The sequence below is a fragment of the Leuciscus leuciscus genome, assembly GCF_965113295.1.
Source record: "Leuciscus leuciscus genome assembly, chromosome: 3".
NCBI lineage: Eukaryota > Metazoa > Chordata > Actinopteri > Cypriniformes > Leuciscidae > Leuciscus > Leuciscus leuciscus.
The window spans coordinates 62744895-62761158 of NC_138727.1; the positions used below are offsets into that span (position 1 = coordinate 62744895).

At 37.2% G+C, this 16264-nt stretch overlaps 2 protein-coding genes across 3 annotated transcripts in view; both read left to right on the forward strand.

The window, feature by feature from the left end:
• The first annotated feature begins 420 nt into the window (after positions 1 to 420).
• The window catches only part of LOC309493649 (NLR family CARD domain-containing protein 3-like), a 69605-nt gene continuing 53761 nt past the window's right edge, over positions 421 to 16264 (forward strand). Inside the window, exon 1 of the mRNA XM_082162833.1 lies at positions 421 to 502. The gene's annotated coding sequence lies outside the window, so the exon portion shown is untranslated. The remainder of the gene's footprint in view (positions 503 to 16264) is intronic.
• On the forward strand, positions 1388 to 16115 carry LOC309493650 (protein NLRC3-like). Of its 2 annotated transcripts, none has more exons than XM_082162834.1 (9): positions 1388 to 1522; positions 3461 to 3577; positions 5572 to 5694; positions 5887 to 6563; positions 8384 to 9518; positions 9671 to 9844; positions 9937 to 10110; positions 12619 to 12665; positions 14727 to 16115. In XM_082162834.1, the coding sequence occupies exons 1-9, from the start codon at positions 1431 to 1433 to the stop codon at positions 15257 to 15259; spliced, it is 3072 nt and encodes a 1023-aa protein (XP_082018960.1). In that variant the 5' UTR covers positions 1388 to 1430; the 3' UTR covers positions 15260 to 16115. The 2 variants fall into 2 exon arrangements, with proteins under 2 accessions (XP_082018960.1, XP_082018961.1); XM_082162835.1 differs by having other exon boundaries at positions 1404 to 1522; positions 3464 to 3577.

The window sequence follows — 16264 nt, forward strand, 5'->3', positions numbered from 1 at the left end:
AGAATACATTTTGATTTAATAGAAATTCTTAGAACAATTCCAAGAGATAAGTGCTATGGAATCGTTTTTCATTATCTTAGAATAATCTATATAATTGAGAGGATTTGAGTCTTAATTTATTTTATTTATTTATTTATTTTTTAATTTTTTTTGTTGATTGTGTTTTGTTTTGTTGATTTTGTTTTGTTGATTCGGTATTGTTTTATTTTGTTTGGAATAAAATTAGTAGTCATTCAGATCCACACTCCATACCAGTTGGTGGCGGTAATGCACCATTTAATTTTGTGCCAACCGCCAAATAAACTCCAGAAAGAAGAAGAAGAAGAAGAAGAAGAAGAAGAAGATGATGATGCTCTGCGCCACTAGAGGGAGCGCGATGTGTTTGGAGTTAAAAACGAAAGTGAAAGAGAGAAACTACTACGCCATTCGGAAGCTTTTGAATCTGTTAACACCGGAGTTTTGTTTTAAACACCGTTTTATGTAAACGGCTGCATATTTTGTGGTAAGTTCAGAACTTATTCTTCATGTAACCATCTAGTCAAAGTGAGCTAGCTGCTATTTGGTTTTGAGTTTCTTATCTTTCGACGGTTTAAACAAACAGCTCTGAACAAAATGGCGCAGACATCGACGATGAATCTAGGCTATTTATTGAGACTTAGCATAACGAATGTGGCATTAATGTACGTACAGTAATTAGCAACAACATTTGTGAACAGTATTGACGATCGTTGATTCTGTTAGTTGATTCATCGTTGTAATGACTAAAATACATCGATACAGTAGCCAACAAAACACTGATGTATACTAAACGTATAGCCTGCAGCATACAAGTTTCTATAATAGTGCTGAAACTGCTATATTAAAACTGTTGTACATTTTATTCAGAATTAAATCTGAGGCTACATGAATGTACCCGAATAAAACGAAAATAACTGAACATCAGCAAATGTTATGAAATTGATGTTTGAACTGAAAAATTAACTGAAAAATATTAGAGACGTCACAAGATTGAAAATGAAACCAAACCAACCATCAAACAAACCCTGATCAGAAGCATTGCAAAGCTTCTTGTAACTGCAGTTCAGTTTACTTTGAAAAATATCAGTTATTTAGACAGTTTTATTAATTGCAGTCTTTTTTTTCAGTGCACTTATGCTGTATTGTATTTAATTTCTGCATTTATTCTACTATTTGTATTGCTCTGGACTTAAGGTGTAATACACCAATTGAACAATAGTAGTCTATATGTGTAGGTCATGCAGTTACAGTGGATTAAGGGTATATTTTAATGTATGTACTTCAGTGTACAGGGGGTTAAAGCATTTTTTATCATTGAACTGGATCATTGAACTACAAAACTGTACTGTACTGTAAGGTCTGAAATCAGTCTCTCAACACAGTAATGTGAGTAGGAGAACACTGCCTCTAAAATGAGTTCTTCACCTGCTGGATCAAGCGACAATCAACCCACGAAGAATCGTCCCTCTGCTTCCAGTGATGCGACAATGACCTCTGACCTCAGGTAACACATTAGCCTTTTTGCACATGTCAGATGTTTTTAATCCACATTGACTGATAGTGCATTCCTGAAGCCTGCATTTTAATAATAACTAATGATAAATAATTGTTCGAATTTGATGAGAATAGTGAAGTCCACACCACAAATATAGCAAGATTTTTTTATTTTTTTTTATTGAAATAACTTTCAGAAAGATGATCAACAATAAAATCATTGACTGCCGCTTGTGCATTTAAAGTGGCAGATGATGAATAAACAAACATTTACAGTATGATAATGTTGTTATCATAATTGTTCTTCTTGTTAAAGGTGCTCTAAGCGATGTCATGCGTTTTTTAGGCCAATTTTTTTTTGTCACATACAGCAAACATCTCCTCACTATCCGCTAGCTGCCTGTCCCCTGAACACACCATCAAAAAACGCAATCTCTGTAGACAGCCCAGGCTCCACAAACAACAAGAAAAACAAACTGGGCTCACCCGCACCACGAAACATAACAAACAATAACCGACAAGAAAAATGTGGGGTGTGGTTTGGGGGGTTAGTGCTCGGATGAGGAGGAGGGAGGGTCTAGCTAGCCTCCATTTTGTTTGACAATACTTTAAACGTCAACAAGAAGTGACGTCACCCAACATTACTTAGAGCAGTGGTTCCCAACCTTTTTTTGTCTGAGACCCCCTTTTTTCCAAGAAAATATTTTAGGGCCCCCCTTCACATTTAATGATATTTTCACTCTTGTAAGCTTGCAGCAAGGATGACAAAATATGTTGTTTTCAAACAAACGGTATGTTAACTATAAACAGATATGTTTATGCACAAATAATAGCCTATAATATTGAAAATACAATAACAAAAACATTAGTAGGCCCTTTGTAATTTAAAAATGTAAGCCTAGGAGTAGCCTATAAATTTGCCCTATTTTAAATGCAATAACAAAAATATCAGTATTCACACTTGTGTGTAGGTAAAAAAAAGAATGAATATAGGCTATTACTAAATGACTTCTGTCTGGGGCCTCAATACTTGCATGTTATTTGTGAGGCTTTATCAATGTGAGGCTTTATTTTTTAGGCTTTTGGCGCTATAGCGAGCGATAACAAACATGCGTTTATTAACAGAATAATGCGTCTTTCGGAAGAACATTGTAGCCGGAACTACTTCTCTCTCTGTGTGCGTCTATGACGAGTCACGCAGGTACTGGGCTACTCCGCAGTGGCAGCGATCCGAACCAGGGTAAAATAGTCCCAATGTAATCACTTATTATAGGTGTACCATAGTGAGTCAGGATAATACAAAAACACGGTTTGGAAAATGGATTCATGATGAACTCGCTCATTATATAAATTTTGAACAGAAAAAAGTTAAGGACTTTTATTTAATACAAATTGCTCAAAACTTTTCAAAATATGACGCAACCCCCCACAGAGCTCGCTGAGGCCCCCTTGTGGGCCGCGACCCCCCTGTTGGGAACCGATGACTTAGAGCACCTTTAAATAGCCTTAAATTTATACTTTACCCAAAAATGAAAATTGTCATTTTTCTCTCCCTTCAGGCTGCTCCAAACCTGTAAGACTTTTGTTCATATTCGAATAACAAATTGAGATAATTTTTTATGAAACCTGAGAGACTTGTGCCCTTCTGCTGAAACTCCACGGCATCAAAAATGTGAAGATCCAAATGGCTCATAAATGTATTGTAAAACGAAAATATTGATGAAAATATTTAATTTAGCCTTTAGGAAGACCCTTAACGGATCTTTACAATTTTGGTTGCATGGACTCTCAGCAAAAGGACAGCAAACTTTCAGATTTCATTACAAATATCTTAACTTGTGTTTCAAAGATGAATGAAATTCCTACATGTTTAGAACGACAGAATATATATTTTTGAACTAACCCGTTTAATTATTGTCTAAAATTCTGTTTGTTTTTTCTGCATCAGCAGGAGGAAGAGACAGAGACCAGAGTCTCCAGAACCCAGTGGTGTGTCTGTGAAGAGTAGCATATCCATGGAGCAACCCCCAACATTGAGTAATGAACCAGTGTCTTCTGATACTCTGTTAGTATAAACATTTACTCGCTAATTTACTCTACTGCATCTCAGATTAATAATTATATAATAGGCCAAATGTAATATGAAAATATTAATATGTAATATGAATTAATAGTAATATGAAATCGCACTAAATGTACTCCAAAATATGTAGGCCTAACATATGCATTGCACAGGGGAGCAACTTGAAGAGGGGTGCCAAACTTATTTATAATCTATATTTTTTATGGTTGTTAGTCCTTGTATCACTGCCACAGTCCTTTTTGCCAATCAAAATCCATTGGTTTTAAAGAGCTTGTGCATCTAAAGCAGTAGATGACGAAACTTTAGCAAGCGTTGGAAATAAACAAAACATTATAGTCTTTTGATGGAGATGCTGCTAATGTAGTTATCATTATAGTCATTGTAAATGGTCTTAAAATGTACAGTTCCACCCAAAAATAAAATTAAGTCATTTACCTTACCTAGTGTCTTAACAACGCGCTTCCCTAGATGTTACGAAATGGAAGTCACGTGACATACTTCCCTGGTCACTACTCCCTGGTCAACTGTAAGACAATATGAAAAAAACAAAACATAAAGACTCAAAGTTTCAACTTAATACAAAAACAACAAACCACCAGGAGAAAACAAACTGTTAACTAGAAATTTGAAGAGGGTAAACCAAGAATAAAACAAAACAAATACGAGACACACCAACAACCCAGCGTGACAAAGCAAAAGAATCAGCTCCCTCCTTCTCTCTCTCTCTCTCTCTCTCTCTCGCACTTCTGGTCTGCGTCAGACTTTTATAGTAGGGACGCCCATTCAGGTGTAAATGTCGCAATGATGATTGACGACCTTAAAACAACAACAACAGAACACTATATCCTCTGAGCACGTAACAATGTTCATTAACAAAAACAGACACATCTGTAAAAATTGTTACAACCTCATTTTTATATGGTAAAAATATAAATATTCTGACTATTTGAGTTTTATTAAAATTAACCATTGGTCATCCATAATATCATATATTTAGTTAACACAGTTAAAACCACGCATGCAACACCTCATTACCATGGTAGAATGTAATTATATGGTTTCTATGGTATTTTATATGAAAAATAGTAGCCTAAATACATTTAGGGCCCTATCTTGCACCCAGCGCAATTGACTTTGTACACCGACGCATGTATCATTCCTATTTTGCACCCGCGCACAGCGGACTTTTACTTCCACAGACGCACGTCGGTAAACTAGGAAATACACTTGCGCTCCCGGGGGCGGTTCAGCGTAAAGAGGAGGCATGTTCCGGCTCAAACGTTCCTTGATGCTATTTTGCAGGTTTAGAAAACAATTCCGAAACTGACCAGGAAAAACCTAGTCTAAAGTCAGTGGCGCGTTGCGCATGTTATTCAGATGCTATTTTAAGGGCACATGCTTGGGACGCTGCGCTGCCATTTGGACTTTGAGCAGAGCGGATAAATGGTCCATGTGGTACGTTGATCAGATGAGTTTCGTTACGCTTTTAGCGCACAAACATTATCAAACATTAACATTTAGCAAACTCTTGATATCGTTTTATCAAGGAAAATTATATTGCAATAATTTTGTTTTCATTTTATCACCCAGCTTACTTTTAATGAAACCTGGGAGATTTCTGTCCCTTCTGCTGAAAGTTCATGCCAACAAAATATTGAAGATCAAAAATGGTCATAATGGCACCATAAAACAAATCCATATGAATAGAGTGATTTAATCCAAGTTTTGTGAAGAGATACAATCACTTTATATGATGAACAAATTTAATTTAGCATTTAGTGAGACCCTTATTGGATCTTTAAAAAAATTGATGGTTATGGACTTTGAATGGAATTTCTCAGTTTTATTAAAAATATATTGATTTGTGTTTTAAAGATAAATGAAAGTTATACATTTTTGGAATGACAGAATATTTATTTTTTGCACTAACCCATTTAAATATTGTCTAAAATGCTGTTTTGTTTGTCTTTTGTCAGAATCAGCAGGAAGAAGAGTCAGAGTTCTGAGTCTCCAGAACCCAGTGGTGTGTCTGTGAAGAGTAGCAGATCCATGAAGCAAACCCCTAGATTGAGTCATGAACCAGTGTGTTCTGATTCTCTGTTAGTATAAACATTTACTCGCTAATTTACTGTACTGCATATCAGATTAATAATGATTTAATAAACTAAATGAAAGAGCACTAAATGTACTCCAAAATATGTAACATATACACTGTACAGGGGAGCTACTTGATGAGGGGTGTAAAACTTATTTCTAATAACCAATATATCCTACTATCACACTCACATCAGGCAGGACAAAACTATAGCAGTCCTGCAGACACACGCACTGGAGACTGGAGACCTGCAGAGAGTCAAAGACCAGCACAAAACCAGCATGAAGAACAAGTATGAGAGATTATTTGAGGGAAACAAACTCCAAGAGAACGAAACGCTCCTGAACAGGATCTACACACAGCTCTACATCATAAAGGGAGAGAGTGAAGGAGTGAATGAAGAACATGAGGTTTTACAGATGGAGAAAACAGCCAGAACACAACACTCACAAGACACTCCAATCTTCTGCAATGACATCTTTAAAGCCTCACCTAAACCAGGACGTGAGGAGAAAGACCAAATCAAGACTGTTCTTACTAAAGGCATCGCTGGAATCGGAAAAACCGTGTCTGTGCAGAAGTTCATTCTGGACTGGGTCGAGGGAAAAGCCAATCAGCATGTAGATTTCATGTTTGTGCTTCCATTTCGAGAGCTAAACTTGATCCGAGATGATCAGTACAGTCTTCACAGACTTCTGCTGGACTTTCATCCTGAACTTAAAGATCTGGACTCAAAGATTTATGAGGAGTGTAAAGTTGTGTTCATCTTTGATGGTCTAGATGAAAGCAGAATCACACTGATGTTTTCAGACACTCAGAAAGTTTTTGATGTGACTGAGACTTCATCAGTGGGTGTGTTGATGTCAAACCTCATTAACCCTCTGGAGTCTGAGCGTTTTTTTGGGCCCTGGGGGTGTTCTGACATGCCCTGACATTTGTGCTTTTTTCAGTTGCTTATAAACATATTAATGGCAAAGGTGTAAATTCACTCTATATAGCACAAACAGGACTACAATAATATGTGAGCCACATGTATGTACATGTTTTCATTTTTGAGAGAATAATGTTTATGCGTGGTTATCGAAAAAACTAAAAATTAAAAATTTTGAAATAAGACCACAAAACACATACTAAATATGTGGCAATAAGACTTTTGACTTATGGATGTCGTCGCCTATAGTTTTTTCTTCAAAATTATGTGAAAATAGTCTTGCTTTATCGTTCACATAAAACCATACATTGATTTAAATTGATGTAAAACAGGTTTTGCTTGGAAAGCCAATATGCGAGGGGGCGTGAACGAGGAGTGGTTTACACCTTAGAATACACCCACTCTGCATAATGATGAGCCATTCACTCAGGTGTGACACTGACTGAGCCACAATGAAAGGACAAAAGATATATTTAGAAGAAGACTTATATTGACCATTTAAGATTTTGCTTACATCTATCTTGTAAATATGTTTTGCTATTTTATTAAAATGGTTACAATTACAACAATAATTACAATTTCAACAATATTTCAAGTGTACTCTTTCTTTGTAAAAAAAAAATGATTATAGGCCCTACATTTTATCTATGTATTCATTAGTTTGAATATAACCAACATTGGAACAGCTAACATCTTAGTTGATGACTTTATTTTTGACAAAAATCGTATTTTATATATAGAAATGGCTAAACAAAAGCTTATTTGATGTGGCAGTATATTCTACAGTAAAAACTGTACCCAAATCTACTAAACAAAATGTTGTCTTTCATATTTCGTCTGACTGTAACGTTGTTTTCATGAAATATTAGGGCATATTGTTAATTTGCAGTTTAATACGTTGCTTATACAAATAGCCTACATTTTATTTCAACATTCAGTCGATGTTTACTTATCTCAGTATAGCAATACAGTTTGCTAAAACATCATCATTCATTCACACACGCGATTTAAATTTAAACTGTCTTTGCCAGCTGTGGTAAACAGCGCGCATCTCTGCCGTTTATTCATTCATAAACAGAAACCCACGTGAAGAAATTCACGTGAGAAGGAAAAAACTTACTTGTATTCCTCAGCTCGCTCCTCGATATACCCGCACTTCTGAGGGACATTTTCGATTATTATTATTCCTCACAGCGCTGCAAGACGGTGTAAACAATGATCTAAATAAACGTGTGTGTTTTCTCGAGCTGATGGGGGCGTTCACTGGATTGCCTCAGCCATTTGCGTTTGAATAGCGCGCGCTCTCCGTGGGCGGGGCCGATTATAACGTAATGAGATGAGATGAGCTCGACTGGAATCGCTCTCTTTTAATACAGATTTCACAAGATGAGAATAATTGTTTTTTTATATAAATGACTTCATTTAAAAGAAGAGAATTCAAGCTTCATGCCTGTCTGTCTGTATGTCTGTTTGACTGAGTATTCGCTGAGTTATTGTTAATTTTCGGACGCGTTTCAGAATGGACTTCACTGGCAGAGAGAAGGCAGAACTCGCTTCGTGTTTATTTTTCTTTATTTGGCAAAAAGCACAACACTTTGTTTTTATTGTGAGTATACACAAAAATAATACACATTTAACAGAATCGATTGATGTATGAAACTCCTATGGAAAATCAAAGTCAACAGAGTATTTATGAGTTTCTTTTACACTAATAAAAAAAAAGCGAGCTGGTATCGCCGGCGATACAGCCGACCTCAGGGGGTTAAAGGAGAGCTGCTTCCCTCTGCTCTCATCTGGATCACCTCCAGACCAGCAGCAGCCAATCAGATCCCCTCCAAATACATAAACCGTCTGACTGAGATTCAGGGGTTCAATGAGCCTCAGAAGGAGGAATACTTCAGGAAGAGAATCAGTGACGAGCATCAAGCCAGCAGAATCATCTCACACATCAGAAGAGCAAGAAGCCTCCACATCATGTGCCACATACCCATATTCTGCTGGATCTCGTCCACTGTGCTTCAAAAACTGCTGAAAAAAGATCTGAGTGAAGAAATCCCTCAAACTCTGACTGAAATGTACATCCACTTCCTGCTGATTCAGATCAACATGAGAAATCAGAAGTATGAAGAGAGAGATCCAGAGAAACTCCTGCAGTCCAACAGAGAAATGATTGTGAAACTTGCTGAAGTGGCTTTCCATCAGCTGATGAAGGGCAATGTGATGTTCTATGAGGAGGACCTGAGAGAGAGCGGCATAGACGTCACTGACGCCTCAGTGTATTCTGGGATTTGCACTGAAATCTTTAAGGAGGAATCTGTGATTCATCAGAGGAAAATCTACAGCTTCATTCATCTGAGCGTTCAGGAGTTTCTCGCTGCTTTCTATGTGTATTACTACCATGTAAGCAGTAATACAGAAGTGTGTTTAGATTCACTGCATAATTTACAGAAAAGAGCTGTAGATAAAGCCCTTGAGAGTGAGAATGGACAGTTGGATCTGTTCCTGCGGTTCCTGCTGGGCATCTCACTGGAGTCCAATCAGAGACTCTTACAGGATCTACTGACACACACAGAGAACAGCTCAGAGAGCATCAGGAGAACCACACAGTACATTAAAGAGAAGATCAAAGTTGGACATGGACTCTCTGCTGAAAGATCCGTCAATCTGTTCCTCTGTCTGCTGGAAGTCAAAGATCAGACTCTGTCCAGAGAGATTCAGGAGTTTGTGAAATCAGACAAACACTCAGAGAAGAAACTCTCTCCTGCTCACTGCTCAACAATCGCCTACATGCTTCAGATGTTAGAGGTGCTGGATGAGCTGGACCTCAAGAAATACAACACTTCTGATGAGGGTAGAAGAAGACTGATACCAGCTGTGATCAACTGCAAAAAAGCTCTGTGCGTATTTAATGTTGTCCTAATGTCTTAAATTGTGTCTTAATCATTTCATTTGAATGTCTTTTACAAATAAATAATGATATAATGGAAATGCAGTTGAAAAATTAGGTTAAGAATTTCATTTTGTTTGAATTTGTTTGAATCTTTTTCAGTCTTGCCTGCTGTAATCCCACTGGTCACTCCTTGGAAATTATATCATCAGCTCTACAATCCTCAAACTCTGCCCTCAGAGAGCTGGATCTGAGTAACAATGACCTGCAGGATTCAGGAGTGAAGCTGCTCGCTGATGGACTAAAGAGTTCAAACTGTCAGCTGGAGATACTGAGGTGTGTTAGAGCATATAAGGGATAATCTACAGTCAGCCGGTCATAATGTTGATGTGTGTTTGTTAATGATATGACTGTGTGTGTGTCTGTAGGTTGTCTGGCTGTATGGTGACAGAGGAAGGCTGTGGTTATGTGTCTTTAGCTCTGAGTTCAAACCCCTCACACCTGAGAGAGCTTGATCTGAGCTACAATCACCCAGGACAATCAGGAGTCAATCTGCTCAATGACAAACTGAAGGATCCAAACTGCTCTCTGCAGTTTCTCAAGTATGTTTAGACGTTACGACTCATATGTGTGACTAAATGTAATTAAGGGTCACATAAGAGTGATCTTTTGTTAAGAAATAATATTTTTATGGTCATCATTTTTAACTGGCTTTATTTGATGTAATACAGCAGAATCCACAAATCTCACATAAGAGAAAACTGTGAACCGTTTTTATATCAAATTTTGAGGGTGTAAGCATAGAGAACTGTTACTTTAATACTAAATTAGCTTTAAGAAAAAACTAATTATTACAACCCATATATTTTTTAATTCCTACTAGGATTCGAGAGAGCCTAGTGTTAAAGGGTAACACCTTGCTGTAACAATTTGCAGTACTTATTTAAAACTTTTGTTGTGGTCTTTTTTGCCATGTTTGATTGCAATGTTTTGTTGTCTGTGCTGACCTGGACATATGATTTACTCTGTGCTATCCTGTCTTTGGTCTGGAGCACACTGGTGTGTCCTGCAGTGGTTCACATGACACAGATGCAAAATCAGGGGCTGTATTCACAAAAAAAATCTTAAGGCTAATTGTTGCTACTAAGCAACTCTTAACAATTAGGGACATAGGGGCTCCTAATATTAGGACTAATATATTTTTTGTCTAGAAGGAATTCACATAGCATTTAATGCTAAAATTACTGTAGCTCTTAAACCCAGTACAGCTTAAAGGGGACCTATTATACAAATTTTTAAGATATGTAAAATAAGCCTGATGTCTCCGGAGTGTGTATATGAAGTTTTAGCTCAAAATGCCTTACAGATCATTTTTATAGCATGTTAAAATTGCCACTTTCTGCGGGTGAGCAAAAATGTGATGGATCCAAATGATTTGGATTTGCTGTTGCAGAAAGATTTTGTCAAAGACAAAAGGTATACGACCAAACCTCTGGCTGCTGGCCAACAAGAGCTTGACCAAAGGACTTGAGGTTTATGCACCTCAGATGTGTTGTGTATGAGCACTGCTATGACAAGAAGACAGATGGCAAGGAACTTTGTTCTGTATTGAGAGCACCACAGCAATTCAGGTAGTTTTACCGTCCTGTAGTTTGAGCTTGCCTTTAGAAGTAGTTTGTACCGTGTTAAAAATCGTCCTGAGACTTGGCTGAAGATCCAAATGCAGTCTTAATTGAAGGTAGTCCAAAGAGTTGTCAAAAGCAAGCAAGGGTACAAACATACTGAGATCAAGATTATCCAGACAGGGTAAATACAAACAACCAGGCAGACGACAAGAACACAGGATCCGGGACAAGAATACAGGCGCTCAGACACACAGTGGTAGTGATGGGATGGTTGATACCGGGGCTCCGGCGCTCCGACACAGTTTTCAAAGCACTATTGTATCACACACTGTACCGATGCTTGTATCGAAATGACAATACCACGTGATTGATGACGTTTGAAGCTTCGAACGTCATGCAGTGTCGAAAGGTCGGAACAGCTGTTTTGAAAAAAATGGAGCTTCGCGAGAATCGCAACCTCATCTGATGCATAAAAAGTGAAATGATTATGGAGGAGGCGTTATTTAAACGATTTAACCCTGCACTTCCCAATAACATAATTGATATATATATATATATATATATATATATATATATATATATAATATATTTTTTTTTTTTTTTTTTTTTAAGCAGAACACCCAAAATATTTTTTCAATTAATATAATTATGATCACATAGCCTACTTGTATATTTTATATTATTGATCAATATGTGAATCCATTGACCAGGCTACACATGACAGGAGTTGTGGTCTCATTAATTTCTATGAGATTAGATAGAACTGTATTGATCCCACACTTGTATGTCACGGACTTCCGAAGCTTTGTTTGGTCACATGCTTTTTCTGCTCTGTGATGATAAGTTAGATATGTTGGAGAAGACAAGTCTGACCACCAGATGTCACTAATGGGCATTGTGTTAAAAACTTCAAGTAATGAACCTTTTTCGGCACAATTTGATCAAAGCCTCAAATGCTTCAGAAAGCTTCTGTTTCCCATCACTACACAGTGGCAACATTCTAGCATAACTACACAAAGAATGCACAGGAAGGCACCATAAGCCAGTGCAAACAAGGTAACAATACACAAGTGTACTGAATGAAGACATAATGAGTCCAGGCAAAGGATCGTGGGGAATGTAGTCCTTAATAGTGACACAGAGACAAAACGAGTGTCCTCTGGAAGAGCTCATATGCACTCCAGCTGGAGGATGTGACAATTTGGATTAAACCGCATGATTCATTTGTATTACTTTTAGGGACAGCAATCTCTCAGGTTTAATTAACAATATCTAAATGTGTGTGTTGAAATAATCTGATGGGTCTGATGGGTTTTGAATGACATATGGGAGAGTAAATTATATAAATAAACTCAAATGTAAACTCACGTTAAAAGCCACAAAACTACAATTTTATTTGCAGTTTTATGAATCTTCCCACATATCATGTAATTTTTGTTTGTTTGTTTGTTTGTTTGTTTTGTGTATGTTTTTGTCTCTGTATAGTTTGGACCATGGTGGATCTTTCAGAATCACACCAGGACTGGCAAAATGTAGGTCCTACACACACACACACACACACACACACTGGTAGGGCTGGGTAAAAAATATAAATTCCTCGATTTAAATCGATTGTCATTTTTAAGAACCGTTATCGATTCTTAAATCCCAATAATCGCTCAGTCAATAGCTCTATTTGAACAGGAATAGTTTTAATAGGGTTGTTAGTGAATTTGTTTCACAGACGTGAAATTGTGAAAATTCCAGTGCAAATGACCTAGTGTTTTAGACTGGCCATTTTAATACCAGTGTTAAGTAAGAGTAAGATACATGTCTAGATTTCTCTGCTCAATTATTAATTTAAACAGCCACTGCTATAAATTCATTGTTTATTTCAATGTTTTTTTTTTTTTTTTTTTTTATAATAAATTAAAATCATATAAACAATTAATAATTTAAGAGACATATGCGTGACGCACGCACAGGACATGACCTTTGCCACATTTAGAAAACACACAGTCCCACCTCTGTAATATACACATAGATGTTAGTCCCGTCTAAATCAGTACATGAACACAGACATCGAGTGATAAGAATTGTTACTCAAACGCTGTTTAGAAAACCAGTCATGTCCGTATAGGGCTTCTGCTGTTATCAGTTGGTGAATGAACAAAACTTTATAGCACATGTCCCATCTAATAAATCGCAATAAGCTTTTTGCTGTGTAACTTCTTTAATGAAACAACATCTCTGCTTTCAAATTCTGTCATTTTTATTACGAAATTCAAATCAATAAATACTGTTTAGGTGCTCTTTAATGTGGTGCGTCAGATCACATAGCACCTTCAGTTCAGGCGAAGCGCACGTGAAATGATCATCTCTTCCCCATTATTGCTAGTTAAAGCATATAATAAACATGAATAAACATCAGAAGATATATTGAAAGATGCACCTTACCGCAATCCGTGTAATCACTCAATCAGTATTTCAACTATGGAAAGATGGCAATAAAACAGCTTGTATACATTGTCACGTAATGTTACATTTACCACAGAAAAGCGATTCAATGTCCAAAAACTAGCTAGTCAGCTAGAAATATGAACCTAATATATGCACTATAATTTATATTCATTGTATTTCTACTCATCCTGTTCTTCAGTAGCTATTTAATGTATGATTAATTGATTGAATTAATTGATTTAGAATCGAATTGCATCGAATTGAAATCAAATCTAATTGCAAGCTTGTGAATTGAAATCAAATCTTGAAATTTGTGTCAATGCCCAGCCCTACACACTGGTATTCCAATCATTATGAGGAAATGACATAGGTGTAGTGATGTTCATACTGTGACAACTGTATTTCTGTCATGACAGAGTGTTTGGTATTGTAATGGATGTGACAATCTTAATATGTTTGGCCTTAGAGGAATAGATCTGCTACACTGCTTCTGTTGTAGAGGCAGTACCACTGTAGGCTTTCCTGTAGCTCAAACAGTAGAGTGTTGGCGCTAGCGATGCCAAGGTCATGGGTTCGATTCCCAGGGAAAGCAAGAATGTACCTTGAATGTAATGTAAGTCGCTTTGGATAAAAGCGTCTGCCAAGTGCATAAATGTAAATGTAGAGCATATACAGAGACTTGCTATTGCCAATACACACACAACACACTGCTGTGAGCAGTGACAAGCTGGTGCTATACAATACATAGCAGATCTACACAGGTGGAGCTGGGGAAGCTGGGGGGGTTCTGAAAGCTACCGCAAATGCTGACCATGTATTTGAAGGTTGAGCTGCGATCTCATTGGTTACTGATACAGCAGAGACCAATCAGCTGTGCCCTACAGAGAATGATGTGATTACAAGCAGATTGAGTTAAAGACCTATCAGCCTGCGCCATCTAGAGTTTCATGATAGAACTTTGTATATTCTATCCTTTACACTAACCTTACCCCTAAAAATATCAGCTGTGTTCCTCATGGGGACCAAAAAATGTCAAAAATTACAGTTATTATCTACACTATGGAGACATTTGGTCCTCATAACATACACAAACACACAAACCTGTGCATATTTAACAATGTCAAAGATGTGCTGATCTCTCTTGTTGTGTTCAGATGCCTGTGATCTCACAATGGATATAAACACAGCACACACTCAACTCATCCTGTCTGAGGACAACAGAAAGGCAACATGTGTGAAAGAGCAGCATCAGCCGTATCCTGATCATCCAGAGAGATTTGAGCTCCAGGAGCAGGTTCTGTGTGGAGAGAGTCTGACTGGACGCTGTTACTGGGAGGTTAAATGGAGTGGCTCGGGTCATGTAGCAGTGGCATATCAAGGAATCGACAGGAAACGTGGGACTGACTGTTGGTTTGGACTGAATGATAAGTCCTGGAGTATGTACTGTTCTGATATGAATTACACAGTCTGGTTCAATAATAAAAGCACTGAAGTATCTGGCCCTTCAGCCCGCTCTAATAGAGTAGGTGTCTATCTGGACTGGTCTGCTGGCACTCTGTCCTTCTACAGCGTCTCTGACACACACTCACTCACACACATATACACATTCAACACCACATTCACTGAACCCCTCTATGCTGGATTTGGGGTTTATCCCGAATCTTCAGTGTCTCTGTGTCAGATTTAACAACCTCCTGCGAGAAACCACAGAGACACATTTCCACCTCAGAGCAAAAAAAACAAACAGGTAATTACGATTTCATGCAATTGTCTCACAATTGTGAAATCAATTAATAGTCACAATTGTAAGAAATAGAGCTGCAATTGTGAGCTATAGTTACAATGTATGAGGTTGCTTTGCAAAAAACAAGTCATATTGTAATATAAATTTGCAGTGTGAGATATAAAGTTACAGTTATGAGAAATAGTTGCAATTCCGAGATTTAAAGTCACATTGTAAGATATAAAGTCGCAATTACCACAACAAGGTAACTTCCACAAGTGCAAATAAGAGATGGATCATTCAGGCTTTCTGTCATATTGCTAATGTACCGATATAAAAATTATACTCTTAAATATATTAAGTAGGACGAACACAAACTTGGTCATATCTGCCTGGTATAGCTCTCTATTTGTGAGGGTTTTCCATTTCATGGGAGAGGTAGAGTTCATTTGAGTACTCAAGTCTTATATATATCCATCTTAAATCATGTTTATAATGTTATTTCAATTAAGTGTGTTATTATTTTTTGTATTAGTTTTTTTATTTTATTTTTTATTATTTATCGAATGGTGATAAGTACATTTACCCGAGACAGAACATGTCAGGGAGTTTCACCCATAGAGGATGCTTGTTTGTGTGTTTATATCAAGTATGTTTTCTGTTTTATACAATTTTCTTGTGTAAAGCAATCTCTTTCGCTTCATTTGTTTTTTGCCTTTTTGGACTCTTTTGCACCATGATTGCGTGGGAGAGACAGGACATTTAAGAGCAATTCATGTGTGTTTATCAGAAGTGAAAATAAAGATCCAGATGAACGAAAGCCTGTGTTTGAGTGTCCAATGTTACTCAATATCTACACAACGCAGAAGTTGTAGTTTCATCTAACTGGTTTCGTGAACTCCAGCAACATCAGTCACGCTTGGTGTCGTGATCCACTGGTTACACTAAGATGAATTAATTACTGAAGCC